Here is a 17,458-nt window from a genome sequence, read left to right as displayed (position 1 = left end):
TTGGTTGTCTGGTGATGAATCGGCCAAGAGCAAAGTGATTTGCTTTGGATAGTCAATGAGTGCTCTTCCTGACAGGGCTTCCTTAGTATGCCTTGCCCCTTTCCATTCCCAGGGAAATAGATCTCTCTTGACAAGGAGTGCATAGTAAGGTGGACTAAGGGTGCCACCAGTCAAAACTTTTTTATTGATCCATGACGAGAAAATAAATCACTTGTAAGAGGGAAGAAATGGAAAAGGGACATCTGGAAAGGTAAGTAACCCATTTTCTCTTTGTTAACAAGTCAAATGAATTCTGCATTTATTCACTTTTAATATAACAAGCACAAAAGACCATGCTATAATGTTTTTGTGACTCTTGTCAGCAAGATTTGGAATGTATTTTTTTTAATTCTGGGAAAGAATCCCTGATGTTTATTGAGCAAAATGAGAGGCCATTCTCAAAAGCAGCATTTTTTCCATTTCTTTTAGAAAATACTCAAGGTTCTCGCATTCTTCCTTAGAACATTTTTCTATAGCTTCTGAGAGTTGAGATGTCTAACTACTTAAAGAAAGAAATGTTAACTTTTAAACGGAGTTTTGGCACAATGTTTGACTGGATTCCTTCTGTGTTTCTGCTACGTAGGAGATGCTGAAATTGGTAGCAACAGTAATGCCAATGCCTTAAAAAGTGAGGACTTCACTATGAGGGGCTTATTGGATGACATGAATGATGATGATATTTGGAATGCGTCACAGTCCATGAAACCATGTGGCAAAGCGGTTTCCATAGAAACCGCCAGCTTGAGCGAATATGCTAGATATGTCCTACGAACTATCTGCCAGCAGGTAATTTTCCAGATTCCATCTCCTAAAATGTATTACATATTCAGCTGCCTTTGTTCTAGGAAGTTGTCTTTGTAGCTCTGATTGTTGGTGAATGTGCTCATGCATTTCTTCTCAGTCTTCTTCCTAGATAACGCTATCTTGATGACTTGAATCTACCAATAGTTCCTCCAGACATTGGCATATTCATAGCCTACTGGCTATCCAAAGCATGTTCAGTCTGCAGTTATTGCCCCCTGGCTGTCTAAGGCACACACATCATTCCAGAGCCAAAAGATAGTTCTCATTCTTAAAAGTCTTAAAAGTAGAATTAGGGGATAATTCTAGCAGATGGTCAGTCAGGTAAGAATGTATTAAGCATCAGCCATGTTCTGGGCACTGTGCTTAGTCCTGGAGATACAAAGAAAGGCAAAAGCCAGTTCCTGCCCTTGAGGAGCTAACAGTCTAATGGGGGAGACAACAAAAAAATGAATTCTTACAAATGTGTACAGTTTAGGATCCCATAGAGAACCTTAAAAGCCTTTCAAAATCCTCTTTTAAACTAAGATTTCCATTTTGGAAGGGTAAGAGACATAAGGCAATTATTATCTTATTTTTTTTATTTCTACTTTTGGGGGGCTAATTTTTTCTGTACTCCCAGTTATTAGTAGAATTTAAATGAGGTCCAATTTTAGTCTCAATTCTAAAAGAAGTATATAATACCTATATCTACCTCTATATGCCTATCAAATAGCATATTTATAGCCAGGAGAAGCAATGGGGGTACAGTGGATACACTTCATTAGGACTTAAAGATTAAAGAAGATTTGAGTTCACATCTTGCCTTTTATACTTCCTATGTTATTCTTGGTCAGTCAGTCATTTAACCACCCCATGCCTCAATTTCTTCCTCTGTTAAATGAGGAGATTAAGAGTTTTTGGTCTCAGAAGTACCTTTGACTCTAAATCTGTGATCCATGGAATGTCTCCAGCGCTATTGGTGAATTGAATTCCCAGCCTGGGAGACTGACCTGCCAGCCAGTAAAGTCCTCACTACTTGTGAATAATAAGCTCTTAATCCTCCCATTATATTCCTTCCAGGAATGGGTTGGAGAACATTGTCTGAAAGAACCCGAGAGATTATGTACAGACAAAGACCTGATATTGGATCCTGTTCTTTCACATAAGCAAGCTCAGAAATTGCTGCAACTGATCTGTTACCCTCACGGCGTCAAAGAGTGCACAGAGGGTGACGACCTCCAAAGGCAGCACATCAAGCGCATCCTTCAGGTAAATGATGTACAATTGTTTGAATTCTGCCAGTGATTTTTCATTGTTAGAATGACACCTGTAAGTTCCTTCTTTTTCTTCCTCCTCCCCTCCTCTCTCCTCTTCTCCCTTTTCTTTTGTTGAACTCTATATGTAAATACACCTGCATTTTTCTCATGGCATTCATGAATTCTATGTTGTATTGTTTTATTTACAACAAAGCCTCACCACCCCTAGGTAGGAACTGTGGCATATGTCTACATTTTTATGCCCTTGATGTATCCTGCATAAAGCATGGAAATGATGCTGGGTGAAGGAAGGAATTCCTTGAAATTCGGTGTTCACATTCATCATAGAAAACAGAAGAAATCTGCAGAGTGAAAATGAACACTTTGTCATTTGAAACTATGTTTTGTCAGATGTCTAACACTATTCTGAAATATAAGACTGCCAGATTTTCAGTGGTTCATTCAGTTTTCCACAGATTTCTCTTTTTTTCTTTTTAACCCTTACATTCTGTCTTTAGAACAACTCTAAGACAGAAAGAAGGACCAAGGCTAGACAATAGGGGTTAAGTGACGTGCCCAGGGTCACACAGCTAGGAAGTGTCTAAGGTCAAATTTGAATTCATGTCCTTCCAACTACTGGCCTGCTGCTCTATCCCCTGTACCATTTAGCTGTTCCTTAGCCTGTTCTTATTAGAAAGAACTTCTAGAAATGAAATGTCTCAGCAGTGCTAGCCTCTATCTCTGCCTGTGTGGTCCTTCTAAATTTTGTGGATTCAGACTTTGCTGCAAGCAACTTTATTAACATCAATTTAAATTCAGTGAACGGTTATGTTACTAGGTGCTTTGAGTATGTTTTATATGCTATTAGAAACTATGTGGAAGATATTAGTAAAAATTTTTCGCACCTGCTATGTTCCAGGCACTGTGCCAAGTTCTTTAGAAATATTCTCATTCTATTGTAACAACAACAATAATATTAGTAGTTTATATTTGTATAATGCCAACTATGTGCCAGTCACTGTTAAGTGCTTTACAGTCATCATTATTATCTCAAAATGCCATGATTTTTTTTAATATTTAAAAATATTTAGAAATAAAAAGTCTGTCACATCCTGGTTCCTAAGTTTTCCTCCCCTCCTCTACTACTCTGCAGTCCAGCTCTACTGATCTACTTGCCATTCCTTACACACAACACTAGTCATTTTCTATCTCCTGACCTTTGCACTGGCTATTCCTCAGGCTTGACATTCTTTCCTTCCTCACCCCGGGCCTCTTAGAATCCCCGACTTCCTTCAAGACTCCACTGAAGTTCCCCTTTCCACCGGAGTTTTTTCTCAGTTCCTCCAGCTTCTAGGGTCTCCTGTCTCTTCTAAGGTTATCTTCTCTGCATTTTGTATGCATCTTTTATGTACCCACTTCTTTATATGTGGTCTCTCCAAATAAAATTTAAGTTGATTAAAAGAAGGGACAGTTTTGTTTATCACCGAGTACAATGCCCAATACATAGTAAATGCCTAATAATTCTTGTTGATCAGTTATTAGCATTGTATTTCCCTTCAAACAAGATTCTATTGGTTTGTTGATTACATTTCTTGTTATTTATGTGGCCACAATCTTTCCAAAATTAATAGCGATGAAACAGTGAGGTGAATTGCAAAGAATATTGATCTAGGGGTCAGGAGTCCTACATTCTAACCCTGGCCCTGCTGCCTCCTTTCCATATAACTTTGAGCCTCGGTTTCCTCATCTGTAAAATTGAGGAGATTTGACTAGAGGATATGATTCTAGCTCCCAAGTCTATGATCAAGAAACATCCCTGTGACTTTGGGCAAATTTCTTCTCCGAATTTATGTATCATTATCAGCAAAATGCAAATAATTTCTTCTCATCTCAACTCAAAGTCAATTCAGCAAGCTCAGATGGTCATCACATGTGAGGAAATATTTCAGAAACTAAATTCTATGTAAATATGTGGTGTTATTATAATTATTCCTAACTAAAATTTCATATTGATCATCATAGGCTGTTGCTAAAAATCAAAAGATGGAATTGTCTTCTTGGTTTTTTTCTCATTATAATACTTAATTGAATTTATCTGAGCAGTACATAAGAGAGGGAATAGCATTTCCTTTATTCCTAATTCCTAGCATAGGCAACCCCAAAGAGTTCTTGAGGTAACCTGAAGCCATGGTTTAATCCAAGACTGGCTAACCAGTGCCATCCCTTCTTATCATCCCACCTCCCCATGCCTGTTATTTGGTGCATAAACATGGCGGACAAACTAATGGTCCCCTCCACTAGAATGTGACCCTCTTAAGGGCAGAGACTGTATTTTGACCTTTCTCTATATGTGGCTGGCACATAGTCAGCTTCTTCATCCATGCTTGTTGACCAATTAACTAATTTAATGTTCACTTAACTAATCATTAAATTGATCATTAAATTAAGCACTAATTAGAAAGTTAACGTGTTTGCAGAAAAACCGTCCACAAACCAAAGAAAAGCACTTTGGAATTATCCCTTTCTTTTCACTATTACTAGAGAATGGAGCTTCCATGAATTATAAATAGAGAACAGCCAGTTGGAACTGATTATTAATTGTTAGAATTTTACTAGAAGAAATAATGATTTTACTTAAAACAAATAAGCTGTTCAAAAAGTCATCTAGTAAATTAAAGCTAGGACAAGTTCTGGAACATTTTAAGGTTTAGATATATCTTTTATACTTGGAAAGGGAATACCTTGATCAAATGATTACTTAGCATGTCTTTGAAGTGATAGGATCTGGGTTCACATCCTGCTTCTGCCTCTTCCTGTGTGACAAGTCACTCCCTCTTTGGGCCTCAGTTTCCTTATTTGTAAAATCAAGGTGTTAGACTAACTGACCTCTAAAGTCTCATCTTGCTTCTATCTTATCTATCACCTGTCTGATAAAAAAAAAAATTTTTAGCAAGAGTAGTGTTACTTTGTGAAATGTTTATGTTTATTAAATTAATTCCATAAATTTTACCCAGAATCTAGACCAATGGACTCTCAGACAGTCCTGGCTGGAACTCCAGTTAATGATCAAACAATGCATGAAGGAGCCTGTGAGTATTGCTTTGTTTTTCAACCTTATTTTCGTTCTAACGATTTCACGTCAAGAAAAACGTGTTCGGGGTTTGGTCGTGGATTCGGTTAAACCTACCGTGAGTGTGCTAGTTTACTTATGTTTTACTGTAGGGTTCTGGGTCTATGACTGAAATGAACTGCTTGTTGGATAATATTGCAAAGACGACAATAGAGGTGTTTCAGCAATCCGCTGATTTAAACAATAACTCTTCTAACTCTGGTATAGGCCTCTTCCACCCAAATGCTATTGGAAATGGCGACACAAGTAACACAAGGCAGAATGGTAAAAAGACATTCCTAAGGTATTTTCCTGTGCCTTTTTTTCATACGCTTTTCTTAAGATATGTAACAAATCTGATGGTTGTAGTAACACTAAATTGTAACTTGTGTGTATATTTATATATTATGTATCTATGGATGTAGGAAAAATAAATTGTAAGAGAGAGAACTATCTTGTGCCCCCAGAAATGGACAGAAAGAAGAATCAGTGACGTTAGAAATCAATTGGTTAATTATATGTACTTATCAAAGGGATGTCAGGGGAAGTGGTAGACAGTACTTTAGCCATTTAAATATGAACTTCAAACAGGAATTCAGGTACCTTGGACCCACAGCTTAAAAATCAGTATTAACTTAGCCCTTCAGGCTCTTGACTAAAGAGCACGTATTGTTGTTATCCTCCGTCTTGCGTCCCTGCAGTTTCTTTTAAATGACATATGCATCGCCTGTGTCCCTGAAATTTACCTAGGCATATCTAGCCCCAGATTTTGAATGGCTGAATCACTCAAGGGGACAAAATTCTATTTTGTGATTTTACAAGGCGAGGCATTTATTCTATTTGAATTCTTTGAAAACTCATTTATCTATTAAAAATATAAAATCAAAGCATAATGGAAAAGAATGATGGCAATGGAGACCCAAGGACCTGGGTTCATATTCCACACTTCGCCAGGTCTGTGATCCTTTAGTAGGTCACCTAATCTCAATAAGTCTCTGGCAGCCCTTTAGGATTCATCTACCAAGTCCTAGATGGACTGAAATCTGTTGGGGTTGGGGCTCATTTTTATTGTCATGCAAAGCACACTTCCCTATTGGTCATTGTTGTAAGAACAAATCCATAGAAAACCATAAATACCCTGATGTGAAAGAGGACCCCAACAGTTCTTTCTCTGGAGGTGGATAGCATTCTCCATCATAAGTCTTTCAGGATTGTCCCAGATCATTGCATACTCTCTGACTTAATGGAGGGAACGTCCAAGGAGTTGTCCCATCTGATGAAATCCAAGTATTTAAATGGTGCTACATATAAATTCTCTAAATAGACTAGTTGATTAATAATCTGAGTTGCTACAAAGCGTTTACTCTGCAGATGAGAAGAGATTTTGAAAACCCTAGCTTCTGAAAAAAATAATTGGGGGGGGGAGAATTTTCAAAAAACAACCCCCAAATCTTCCTTTCACCAGAAGATGGTTTTTCTTCATGTAATCTAAAATGTTTCCTATGTGTCTTCTATCAGTTGGTTACTATCATCTCTGATATTTATTTTCTGCCAGAGTGGATGGGTTAAAGTTAGCTGTGTCCACTGCTTGGCAAGATTCGATTTAATTCATCAAACATTGAGTGTCCACCATGTTCAAGGGACTGCCCCAAATGGACAAATATAATGATGTAGCTTGGGGGGCTTGATCGGGCCTCTGATGTATTTCTATTATGAATATAGCAGAGGAAAGGAAGGTGGCATTTGGAATATGGTGATTTATCATTTCCTTGTGGTTTTTAGTTCTTCTGAACGCAGAGGTGTGTGGCTGGTGGCACCCCTCATTGCAAAGCTACCCACTTCCGTTCAAGGTAGGGTGCTAAAAGCTGCTGGGGAAGAACTGGAGAAAGGACAGCACTTGGGATCCTCCTCAAAGAAGGAAAGAGATAGACAAAAGCAAAAGAGGTAAGAGCATATAGAATGCTGCTTTCTGTCAGAATGCCTAAACCCTTGATGACCACCAAGAAGCCTCACCTCCAACAGTGTTTGAAAGTCAAACGTGTAGCCCTCGAGACAGGAGGTCCTGGGTTCAAATCTAGCCTCAGACACTTGGGGAAAATCACTTCATCCCTGTTGCCTCACCCTTACTGCTTTTTGCCTTGGACTCAATACACAGTATTGATTCAAGATAGAAAATCAGGGTTTAAAAAATAAAATAAACTAAAATCTCTAGTGGAACATTACTGTGTTGAGCCAGCTCCTCTAGGTCGAAGATCCCACTGTAAGCGGCAGACATCTAAAGCAATGGAAAATTTTGAGCTGCTAAACCCCAGCAGATCATAGAGCATCCTTGCAGCTGTTCAGTCATTGTTCAGCTACACAATGACTCAATGGACCTCAAACTTCCCAGTGTTGTTCTCAGTTCCTCTTTGTCTTCAAAGTAAAATCATTTAAAGTAATTAGGTTTGCAAAATGACACTGTTCCTGGGGAATGAAGATTCCTAATACCAAAAGCCAGAAAGAATTCAGTCAAGTACCCCAAAACAGGCAGATGACCATAGGGTTATTATTATATATTTCAGAGCCAGAAAGAAGCTTTGAAGCTCTGTCATTGTTCTGATGAGGAAACTGAGGCCCAAGTGAAGTGTCTTGCCCCTTATCACACCGCTAGTTTCTATGACAGGATTTGAACCTAGTTCTCTTTTTCTCTAAATCCAGCACTTTATCCATTATAGCTTTTAATTACATTTGCTGTGTATCCATGGACAAGTCACTCTCCTAGAAATCAGGGAAGATAAGACCTATACTGTTGACTTTACAGCGTTGAAGTCTGTAAAGTACTTGGCCAACCTTTAAGTGCTATATAAATGGGAGACATTATTATTATGGAAAACTATCCAGATGCTAATTTCAGAATTGTAAGAAATTTCATTAACTTTCCCTGTCCCTACTGTGCCTTCCAGAATTCTCTATAGTATTTTTCATAGAACTGTGGCTGAGAAAAAAGATATTTTCCCCCTCATCAATTTAACTGCACTCCCAAGTCCACCCTAAGCCTATATGCCAGAGAACTCTCTACAAACGCTTTGGGGCTTGTGATTCAAATAGAACTGAAAAGTGTTTTGGTTTGCAATTCAATTCAACAGATCTTTATTGAGCAACGCTTGCTAGAGTGGTGAGGAAAACCTAAAATTCTTTTATATGAATGTGTAGATTTGAGTTTTTAAAGTGCTTCTCAATGTATAGAGCATTTTCTCACAATAAACCTAAGGCTGATAGCATGAAGATCATTATGAAAATGTATAGATGAGGCAATTACGGCTCAGAACAGTAAAATGCATTGCCCATAGTTGAGACCTCGGCCCATGTATTCTGAATTCAAGCTTAGAATTTTTTTACTATAATGCTGCCTCTTTCCGTTATACAGTTTTAAAGACTGGTGGATTTGCAAAAAGTGGACCTGGGTTCAAATCTCAGTTCTACCATTTTCTCTATGTTCTGCTGGGCAAATTGCCTCATCTCTCTAGGTCTCAATTTCCTTGTCTATAAAATGAGAGGGTGGCACTTAAATCGGTGATCCTTTGACCTCCATGTGACCCATCCTTTGAGCAAAATTAAATATTCCAAAAAATATTTAAACTTTGGTCTTATTTTAAGAATGAAATAAGGAGAATGAACTGGTTATAGGTTACGTAGCCTTCCCAAAAAGTATGTAATTTAAAAATCTTTGTGAAGAGACATTGTTAAGATAGCTTTGCAGATTTACAAATAGATTTGTGCCCTAAATTGAATTGTTAATATTAGGTTAATGATCTCCAAGGTCCTTTCTCTATTGGAAATATGCATTTTTTTTCCATATTAGTTCAGAAGGCCATGAGGACATATCCACTTTTATTGAAGTGGCAAGTGCCATATTCCCATTTACCCTACCCTTCTTCTTATTAGGAATCCCCTGAATCTTTTAAGCTAACTCATCTTGGGACACATGAAACTACTGAAAATATTGCACTGTTTCTAAAATCTCATTACCAAAGATATGGTTTATGTAAACTCCACCTGAGTTCCTTCTCTTCTTTGCAAGAAAATAAAAGCAAACAACAGGAAGGAAGGAATTATATTGAGAGAGGAATTAGTAATCCTTTCTTCTAACTTAATCTGTTTCTTTTGCTTCCTTTATAGTATGTCTCTCTTAAGTCAGCAACCTTTCCTTTCATTGGTCCTTACCTGCCTTAAGGGACAAGATGAGCAACGGGAAGGCCTCCTAACATCCTTGCAAAACCAAGTTAATCAGGTAACGTAGATGTATAATACTGAGCCAACCAAACTTCTTTCTCAGTCATCAGTTTCCTTGTTCTCCTTTTGAATCTTGGATTTTAAGATTGTCAGTGAGCACAAGAGTACAAGGGCTCCCCTTCAGCCCTCTGCATCTAATGCAGAGATTCTTGACTTTTTTGAGTGTGTCCCAGGCCCCTTTGGCATTCTGGAGAAGCCGATGGACCCTTTCTCAGGTTAATGTTTTTAAATGAATAAAATAAAATAAAGAAAATTACAAAGAAAACAAACTACAGTATGTGGTACAGCATATAGGCATGGAAGCTAGAGTCAGGAAAACCTGAGTTAAAATCCAGCCTCAGACACTTCTGGCCGTTGGATCCCAGCCAAATTATTTATCCTCTCAGTTTCCTCATTTTAAAAAATGGAGGTAATAAAAGCACTTACCTCCAGGGTAAATGTGTATCAAATGGAATTATGTTGGTAACAAATACAAATGCTAACTATGTCGTTAACTGTTGGAAAAACACACTAAAAATTTTTGATGAATTTATTGTGCTTTGAATAAAATTAAAACATTGAGCCAACAGATCTATCTAACTCACAACCTCAAACCATAACAGCCTCTCATCAACATAAATAGGTTGATTATGATTTGATTCAATATACAGATAGCCTAAATAATCAAACTGATTGATCAAATTAACTGCATATAGTCTAAATAATAACAGGGGGGGAGCTAGCTGGCTCAGGGATTGAAAGCCAAGCCTAGAGACAAAAGGTTCTGGATTCAAATTTAATCTCAGACACTTCCTAGCTGTGTGACCCTGGACAAGTCACTTAATCCCCATTGCCTAGTCCTTCCCACTTTTCTTCTTGGAACCAATACACAGTTTTGATTCTAAGATGGAAGGTAAGGATTTTTTTAAAAAAATCAAATAACACATTTCATCATTTCTCATCATATTTGTAAGAAGATGGCATATGTAACTAGAAGCCTGACAGAATGCCCTTCTTTTTGTTCTCCACCCCTTTCATGGGCTTCTATGAACCTGGTCCAAAACTTGGATGATTTAGAAACATAATCATACCAGCTCAGATAGTGTGGCTCTCAGGAGCTGAACCAGGCGAACCCAACTCTCAAAACCCTAATTTTTAGGCTAAATTGTTGAAATAAATTTATAATAGAGGGTCTATATTTCCAGTACCCTTTTCCTAGTATCAAGATATCAAAGAAAACAACGTAACCATCCAAAATTGGTGATTGTGGAAACAAAAAGGGTAAGAAATTGGATAAGTCACAAGCTAAGGATTCAAGACACTTGGTTTTATACCAAATTCTACTGCTCCTTAACCCTGAGCAGTCACTTGCTGCCTTCCCTCTAAAGTAAGAAGGTTGGATTAATTCATCTCTCTAATTCCATTCCAGATGTTAACCCAGAGGGTTAGTCCTATGAGGCCTTATATCTAAACTAGTGTAGAGTCTGGGATGGTCCTTTACTCTTCTAAAGAATGTTAGAATGGTGACTGTGGTATATTCACTTCCTCCCCTTCCTCTCCTCTCACTTGATTTTAAATGCTCTGCAATTTGGCTTCTGACTTCATCTTTCAGTTGAAACTGCTCTTTCTGAAATGACCGATGATCTCTTATTTGCCAGATTTAGTGGCCTTTCCTCAGTCCTCATCTTCTTTGACCACTCTGCACCTTCTGACACTGTCAGTCACCTTTTCCTGGATGCCCTTTATTTTCTAGGTCTTTGAGACACGGTTCTTTCCTGGTTCTTCTCCTCCTATCCAACTGCAGCTCCTTGTCAGTCTACATTGCTGATTCTTCCTCTAGGTTTAGCCCACTAACCATTAGCAGACCCCATGACTCTATCCCAGTCACTCTTCTTTTCTCTCCCTACACTATTTGCCATGATGATCTTATCAGCTCTCATGAATTCATTGATCATCTCTCTGAAGATGGTCCTCAGATTTTTTTATCCATCCATACATAACCTCTCTCTTGAGTTGCTATCCTGCATCACCAATTGGATTTTAGACATCTCAAACTGGATGTTCCTTTGACATCTTAAACTCAACATGTACCTTTCCACCCCAATCATTTCCATTTCTGAACTTCCCTATCACCACCGAAGGCACCGCCATCTTCCTAGCCATTTATACTCACAACCAAAGTGACACCTTCGTCCCTCACCCATTCCCCCCCCCACAATATGATTTGTTGTTAATTCTTGCCATTTCTACCTTGATAACTTATTCCATTAACATTTCCTTTCCTGTATTCACACAGCCACCATGCTAGTACAGTCCCCCACCCCCCATCACCTCTCTTCTTGTAATCCAGTCATTTCAGTCCTGTCTGACTGTGACCCAAGTTAGGGTTTTCTTGGGAAAGCTACTGGAGTGGTTTGCCATTTTCTTCTAAGGCTCATTTTACAGATGGGGAAACTGAGGAAAAGAGAGTTAAGCAAATTACCCCGGGGTCACACAGCTAGTAAGTGTCTGAGTCTGGATTTGAACCTAAGAACATGAGTCTTCTTGACCCCAGGCTCAGCACTACACTTGAACTATAGTAATGTCCTTCTGATTGGGCCCTCCACCTCAAGGGTCTCTCCACTCCAATCCATCCTCCAGTCAGCAGCCAAAGCAATTTTTCAAAGGTACATATCTGACCATGTTCTCTGTTACCTCCAGGATCAAATATACTATTCTTTGTGCAGCATTTAAAGCCTTTTCTTCACTACCTCACCCCTTCCTTCTAGCTAGTCTTCTTGCACTTCACAACACAAACTCTGGGATCCGGGAACACTGGCCTTTTTGCTTATCCACCTCCCAAATCCATGTTTAGACTCTCCATTCTTACCTCTGCTTCCTGGCTTCCTTCAAGTCCCAGTTAAGATCTACCCTTGCCCAGTTCCCTTCCCTCCCCTCACCCCACATCCTCCCTTCTGCTGGTGCCTTTGCTTTGATTACATTCCATTTATATTACCCAATCTTGTTTAGAAGTGGCTGTCTACATGTTGTCTCCCCATTAAACTGTGTGAGCTCCTTTAGATCAGGGATGCTTTTTGCCTTTCCTTATTTATATTAAAGGTGCTTAGCTGCGTGCCTAACACACAGTAAGGGCTTTAAAATTGCTTATTATGTGACTGATTGACTTGATCAAGGCTTTGTCACTGATACTTCTATTTGGGCAGCTAAAGTGGCTCAATGGATTGAGAGCCAAGCCTAGAGATTGGTGTCGAGCCCAGTTGCCTAACCCTTACTGCTCTTCCGCCTTGGAACCTATACTTAGTATTGATTCCAGAATGGAAAGTAAGGGCTTAAATTTTTTTAAAGAATAATTCTGTCTGTCAGACACAGCTCAGGTGGTGCCGGGCAAACACTGACATGTTCCAATTCTCTGGGTCTGTCTTCTAGATTCTATGAAGATCACAACTCTTCTGTTATGACAACGTTATCCTCTTTCAGTTAATTGGGTTGCATCTAATCTTACAGGAAGTATAACTTAGTCTTGGAAGATATTCTCTGTATAAAAAAGACTTGGGAAATATCCTGAACCCTCTATGACTTGGGGGATACCACAGGGTCATCTATAACCTATTTCCAAATATTTCCTCTGGGAGTAGGATTTCAGAAAACGTCTAATCTCATCCATTTTGTGTTCTTAGATTCCTTATCACATACAGATATAGAGATATCTCTATATAGAACCCTTACTTTCCATCTTATAATTAATAGGGTGTGTTGGTTCTAAGGCAGAAGAGTGGTAAGGGCTAGGCAATGGGGAATAAGTGACTTACCCAGGGTCACACAGCTTGGAAGTGTCTGAGGCCAGATTTGGATCTAGGACCCAGGCCTGCCTCTCAGTCCTCTGAACCACCTAGATGTCCCCCCTCTGTACTCTTAAAACATTATTTAGGACCCCACCCCAGAAGTTTTGTATGTGTGGGTTCTATGTATTAGCATTAACTTATTAGAAATTAAAACATTTTTACATTATTATAAAAGTAGTTTTGACTCTTGGGGACTCGTAGATTTCCTTGGAACTTATTTGAGTCCCCTCCATTTTTGTTTGTAGTGCCTCCCCCTCAAAAAAGAAAACCAAAACCTCACAGAACTCCTTATTAGAAGTGCTGGGAGGAGTGAAAGTGACTAATTTGAATTTCGCTTCCTCTACCTGTCCCTGCTCCTTGCTCTGAGAGGCAGTGAAATGACCAAAATTCTTACATTAAAGAGGAGGAAGAAGAGCAACAATAAATGCAAATTATTGCAATAAGATAAAAGCCAATTATGAGTTTTAGTATAATATTGTTGCTTTAGAAAACAATGTTAATCTTAAATAAATAAATGTAATTCTCATAGAGTCTGGAGTTTGCCATTGGAGGACAATGAAAGAAACATTTTAGAATTATACAAGACAAAAATCCAATTCTAACAAAACAACATTTATTTTTCAATCTCAGATTTTAAGTAACTGGAGAGAAGAACGTTACCAGGATGACGTTAAAGCAAGGCAAATGATGCATGAGGCATTGCAGCTCCGTCTTAATTTGGTAGGAGAAAAGACTTTGAGTTTCCTTATCTCATTATTTGAATCAAATTAGAAATTAACCAGATGAAAATAAGTTTTTCATTTCGGATCCTCAAAGCAGACTGTAATACAAAGTGGTTCATTCCAGTATCTCTTTGTATCTGCTTTCTTTCTTATTTTCTTACTTTTCCTTTCCCCTTGCGTCCCTTCACTAGGAGGCCACAGCAGGTTTTTCAGACATTGTCTAGTCTGGGGTCTTGAACCTGATCTGATAGGACGTGAGAGAAAGGGTAATACAATGAAGGATCCATTCCAATGGGTTCTAGTCCTTACAATGGAAAGTGGGTTGCCATGGGTTCTAATCCTAGTTATAACCTGCCACTGTGTGGGTCTCAGGTTTCTTCTGCAAAATGAAAGGGATTCTAGGTGGTCTCTAAGGACTGCAAGGGGGAACAAAGGGGTGTTTCTGGATATAAAATTATCCCGATTGCTGCTTTGAAATGCTTTCCCAGAGTAGCCCCTGTCTTTCCTTGTCCCTAAAAGCCATGAGATACTGATTATCAGATTATAAATCAGACTTTTCTTTCATTCAAACTCACCTCCTCCTTTTCTCTTCTACTATAACCCAGCTCAGATTTTCCAAACATGAAGAAATTTGAATCATTGACAGTTCACTGCTTGTCCCTTATGGTAGAAGAACCAACAAGTGGGGAAAGGGAAGCCGGGGAGATAAAAGGCTAGCACAGCCTACAGAGGACCGTCCCCTGCCTAATCCTCCACCCCTTGAGTTGCTGAGAGTGACAGTGGTGATGCTCTCTTTTGGTTTTCTATAATGTAAACTTCTGCTGTATTTTATTACATGCTAGGTAGGAGGAATGTTTGACACTGTGCAGAGAAGTACCCAGTGGACTACAGACTGGGCTCTTCTGCTCCTTCAGATAATTACTTCAGGAACTGTTGACATGCAGACTAACAAGTATGTTTTGTTTTGTTTTGTTTTTTATCATTTCAAACTGCTCTTCTGCATGTGTGGTGTATTCTTTTGATTCTGCAACAAGCTATTTTCCTGGATACATTAAAACACCTATGCATTGCAAGAACACCTGAGAATGCCTTGATTAGTTTATGAGTGTCTTTGTTACTCTTCTGAAATGAAACTTACTATCTTTTAAAAAATCTTTACCCCGCTCCTAGTGAATTATTCACCACGGTTCTTGACATGCTGGGTGTACTGATCAATGGAACCCTAGCCTCGGACCTGTCCAGCTCCTCCCAGGGTGGAGCCGAAGAAAACAAGAGAGCGTACATGAATCTGGTGAAGAAGTTGAACGTATGTGTGTGATTCCCAAATCTGTCCTATTAACTTAAGAAAATGTATTAAAATTATGCAGGTATTGAATTCAGAACTGTCTTTTCTGTCTATTCCTCAGGTATAAAACATTCAAAAAGTATCTGACATTATTTCCATTTTGTCTTCTCCATAGACAGACAGACAGACAGACAGACAGACAGACAGACAGACAGACAGACAGATAAGATCGATAGATCGATTAGTAGATAGACAGACAGACAGATAAGATCGATAGATCGATTAGTAGATAGACAGACAGACAGACAGATAAGATCGATAGATCGATTAGTAGATAGACAGACAGATAGATAGACAGACAGACATACAGATAGATAGATATTATATATATATGTATTCTCAGATATTCTAAATATATATATATATATATCTTTTCAGAAGGAAGAACTACCCAAAGCAAACAGGTCAAATGTCAAATTTCGGTTGAGACAGATTTTGCTCATAGTGCCACAATTGCCTCCGATAAGAAATTATCATTTTGCTGGAACCATCGAACATCTGTTTTCTTTCATTAACCACATCATTTATCACTTTCAGTAAAAACCATATCCAAAGAACACCATCCCACCCCACCCCCACCAGAAAAAGTCAAAATCGTCAGCTGCCTTACCAACAAAATGACCGCGAGTGACTTGTGGTCTGCTCTTGTCTAGGAGAGAGCTTTTCGGTGGATTGGTGCCTATGTTCTGATTTCTTACGCCACCCTGTATGACTTGTCATGTTTGGGCTGTGTCTTTTATTGGACAAGAGGGCCTTAGTTTTACTTAGGTGCTATTTTTTGCTTTAAATTGAAGAAACGGAAAAAAAATCAAGTCATAAGAGCACCTCCCCAACGCACACACACACACTCTCTCTCTCTCTCTCTCAATTATTTAGTAATGCATTATAGAATAAATGTTCTTAAGAACATCCAGACTCAGGAAAGGGAAATGTTGCCTAACAGGGCTTCCTCATTTGTTTTCTGCCATCCCTGTAACTTTGCTTCCCACTTCTCTTTTCCTCCAGAAAGAGCTGGGGGACAAACGGTCAGAGAGTATCGACAAAGTTCGCCAGCTGCTGCCTTTGCCCAAGCAGACCTGTGATGTCATCACCTGCGAGCCAATGGGATCCTTAATTGATACGAAGGGCAACAAAATCGCAGGATTTGACTCCATAGATAAGAAACAGGCAAGAGTAAATGTTTTCTTTAAACATCCATACGCATCTTTCTTTCCCAACTTTGCCGTGGGCTCATGGAAGGCACCCACTTTGGGATAATGCCATACAAGGGTGTCCGAGTAATCAATGAGGCCTTTGATGTCTAGACAATGCAAGATGAACCTGATTTTGCGGTTTTGGGACACGGTTCTATTTATTTGTTTTTTAAATCATTACCTTCCTCCTTAGAATTGATTGTAAGTATCCGTTCCAAGGCAGAAGAGTGGTAAGGACTAAGCAGTTGGGGTTAAGTGACTTGCCCAGGGTCACACAGCTGGGAAGTGTCTGAGGCTAGATTTAAACCCAGGACCTCCCATCTCTGGTCCTGGCTTTCCATCCACTGAGCCACTGAGCTGTGCATCTTTAAATTGCTCATTGTTATGGGGAAGTAGCTCAATATCATACATTTGGACCGTGTGGTATTATTTTGTTGAACCACATTTCTAAATGGTGAGGTTGAAGATAAAGGAGGGAAAGCCTCAAAGGTTTTGAGACAAAAGATCTGGCTCTGAGTATTGTCTCTCTGACATTTGCCAATCTCTGAATTCTCACAGGTAAGTCATTTACCTGAATCTCACTTTTTCCTCCCAGCAAAATGGAAATGACATGTAATCTACCTTCCTTGTTATCTCATAGGGTTTTGAATAAGGATTTAGGCCTGTGAATTCATTAGGCTAAGGAAAGCCCAGGGGAAGAAATACTATCTTCAAAAGTTGCCTAGAATACTGGGAGTTTTAAGTGACTTGCCCAGTAGGTGTCAAAGACAGGATTAGAACCCAGGTCTTCCTAGCTGAAAGACTAGCTGTCTAATATTCTGTTCTGCCTTTTGTGAGGATAAAATGAAATTATGTCTGAAAAGCTCTAACGGTGTCAAATAATGCCATTAATTACTATAATCGATGAAAATAGAGCCA

At 39.0% G+C, this 17,458-nt stretch overlaps 2 protein-coding genes across 2 annotated transcripts in view; one reads left to right on the top strand and one right to left on the bottom strand.

Moving 5' to 3' along the window:
• P2RY12 (purinergic receptor P2Y12) overlaps positions 1–16,153 on the bottom strand; it is a 61,440-nt gene extending 45,287 nt beyond the window's left edge. Inside the window, exon 1 of the mRNA XM_007502032.3 lies at positions 15,958–16,153. The gene's annotated coding sequence lies outside the window, so the exon portion shown is untranslated. The remainder of the gene's footprint in view (positions 1–15,957) is intronic.
• Positions 1–17,458, top strand: part of MED12L (mediator complex subunit 12L) — a 625,295-nt gene that overhangs the window by 563,710 nt on the left and 44,127 nt on the right. Inside the window, 10 exon segments of the mRNA XM_056807762.1 lie at positions 623–825; positions 1,903–2,091; positions 5,093–5,167; positions 5,301–5,491; positions 6,970–7,131; positions 9,346–9,457; positions 13,911–14,000; positions 14,845–14,954; positions 15,173–15,308; positions 16,353–16,514. Coding sequence (XP_056663740.1) covers positions 623–825; positions 1,903–2,091; positions 5,093–5,167; positions 5,301–5,491; positions 6,970–7,131; positions 9,346–9,457; positions 13,911–14,000; positions 14,845–14,954; positions 15,173–15,308; positions 16,353–16,514 — 1,430 coding nt within the window.

This window comes from Monodelphis domestica, chromosome 8 (genome assembly GCF_027887165.1).
Source record: "Monodelphis domestica isolate mMonDom1 chromosome 8, mMonDom1.pri, whole genome shotgun sequence".
Taxonomy (NCBI): domain Eukaryota; kingdom Metazoa; phylum Chordata; class Mammalia; order Didelphimorphia; family Didelphidae; genus Monodelphis; species Monodelphis domestica.
Note: the sequence above shows the minus strand (reverse complement) of the source record. Positions and strands in the feature narration are given on the sequence as shown.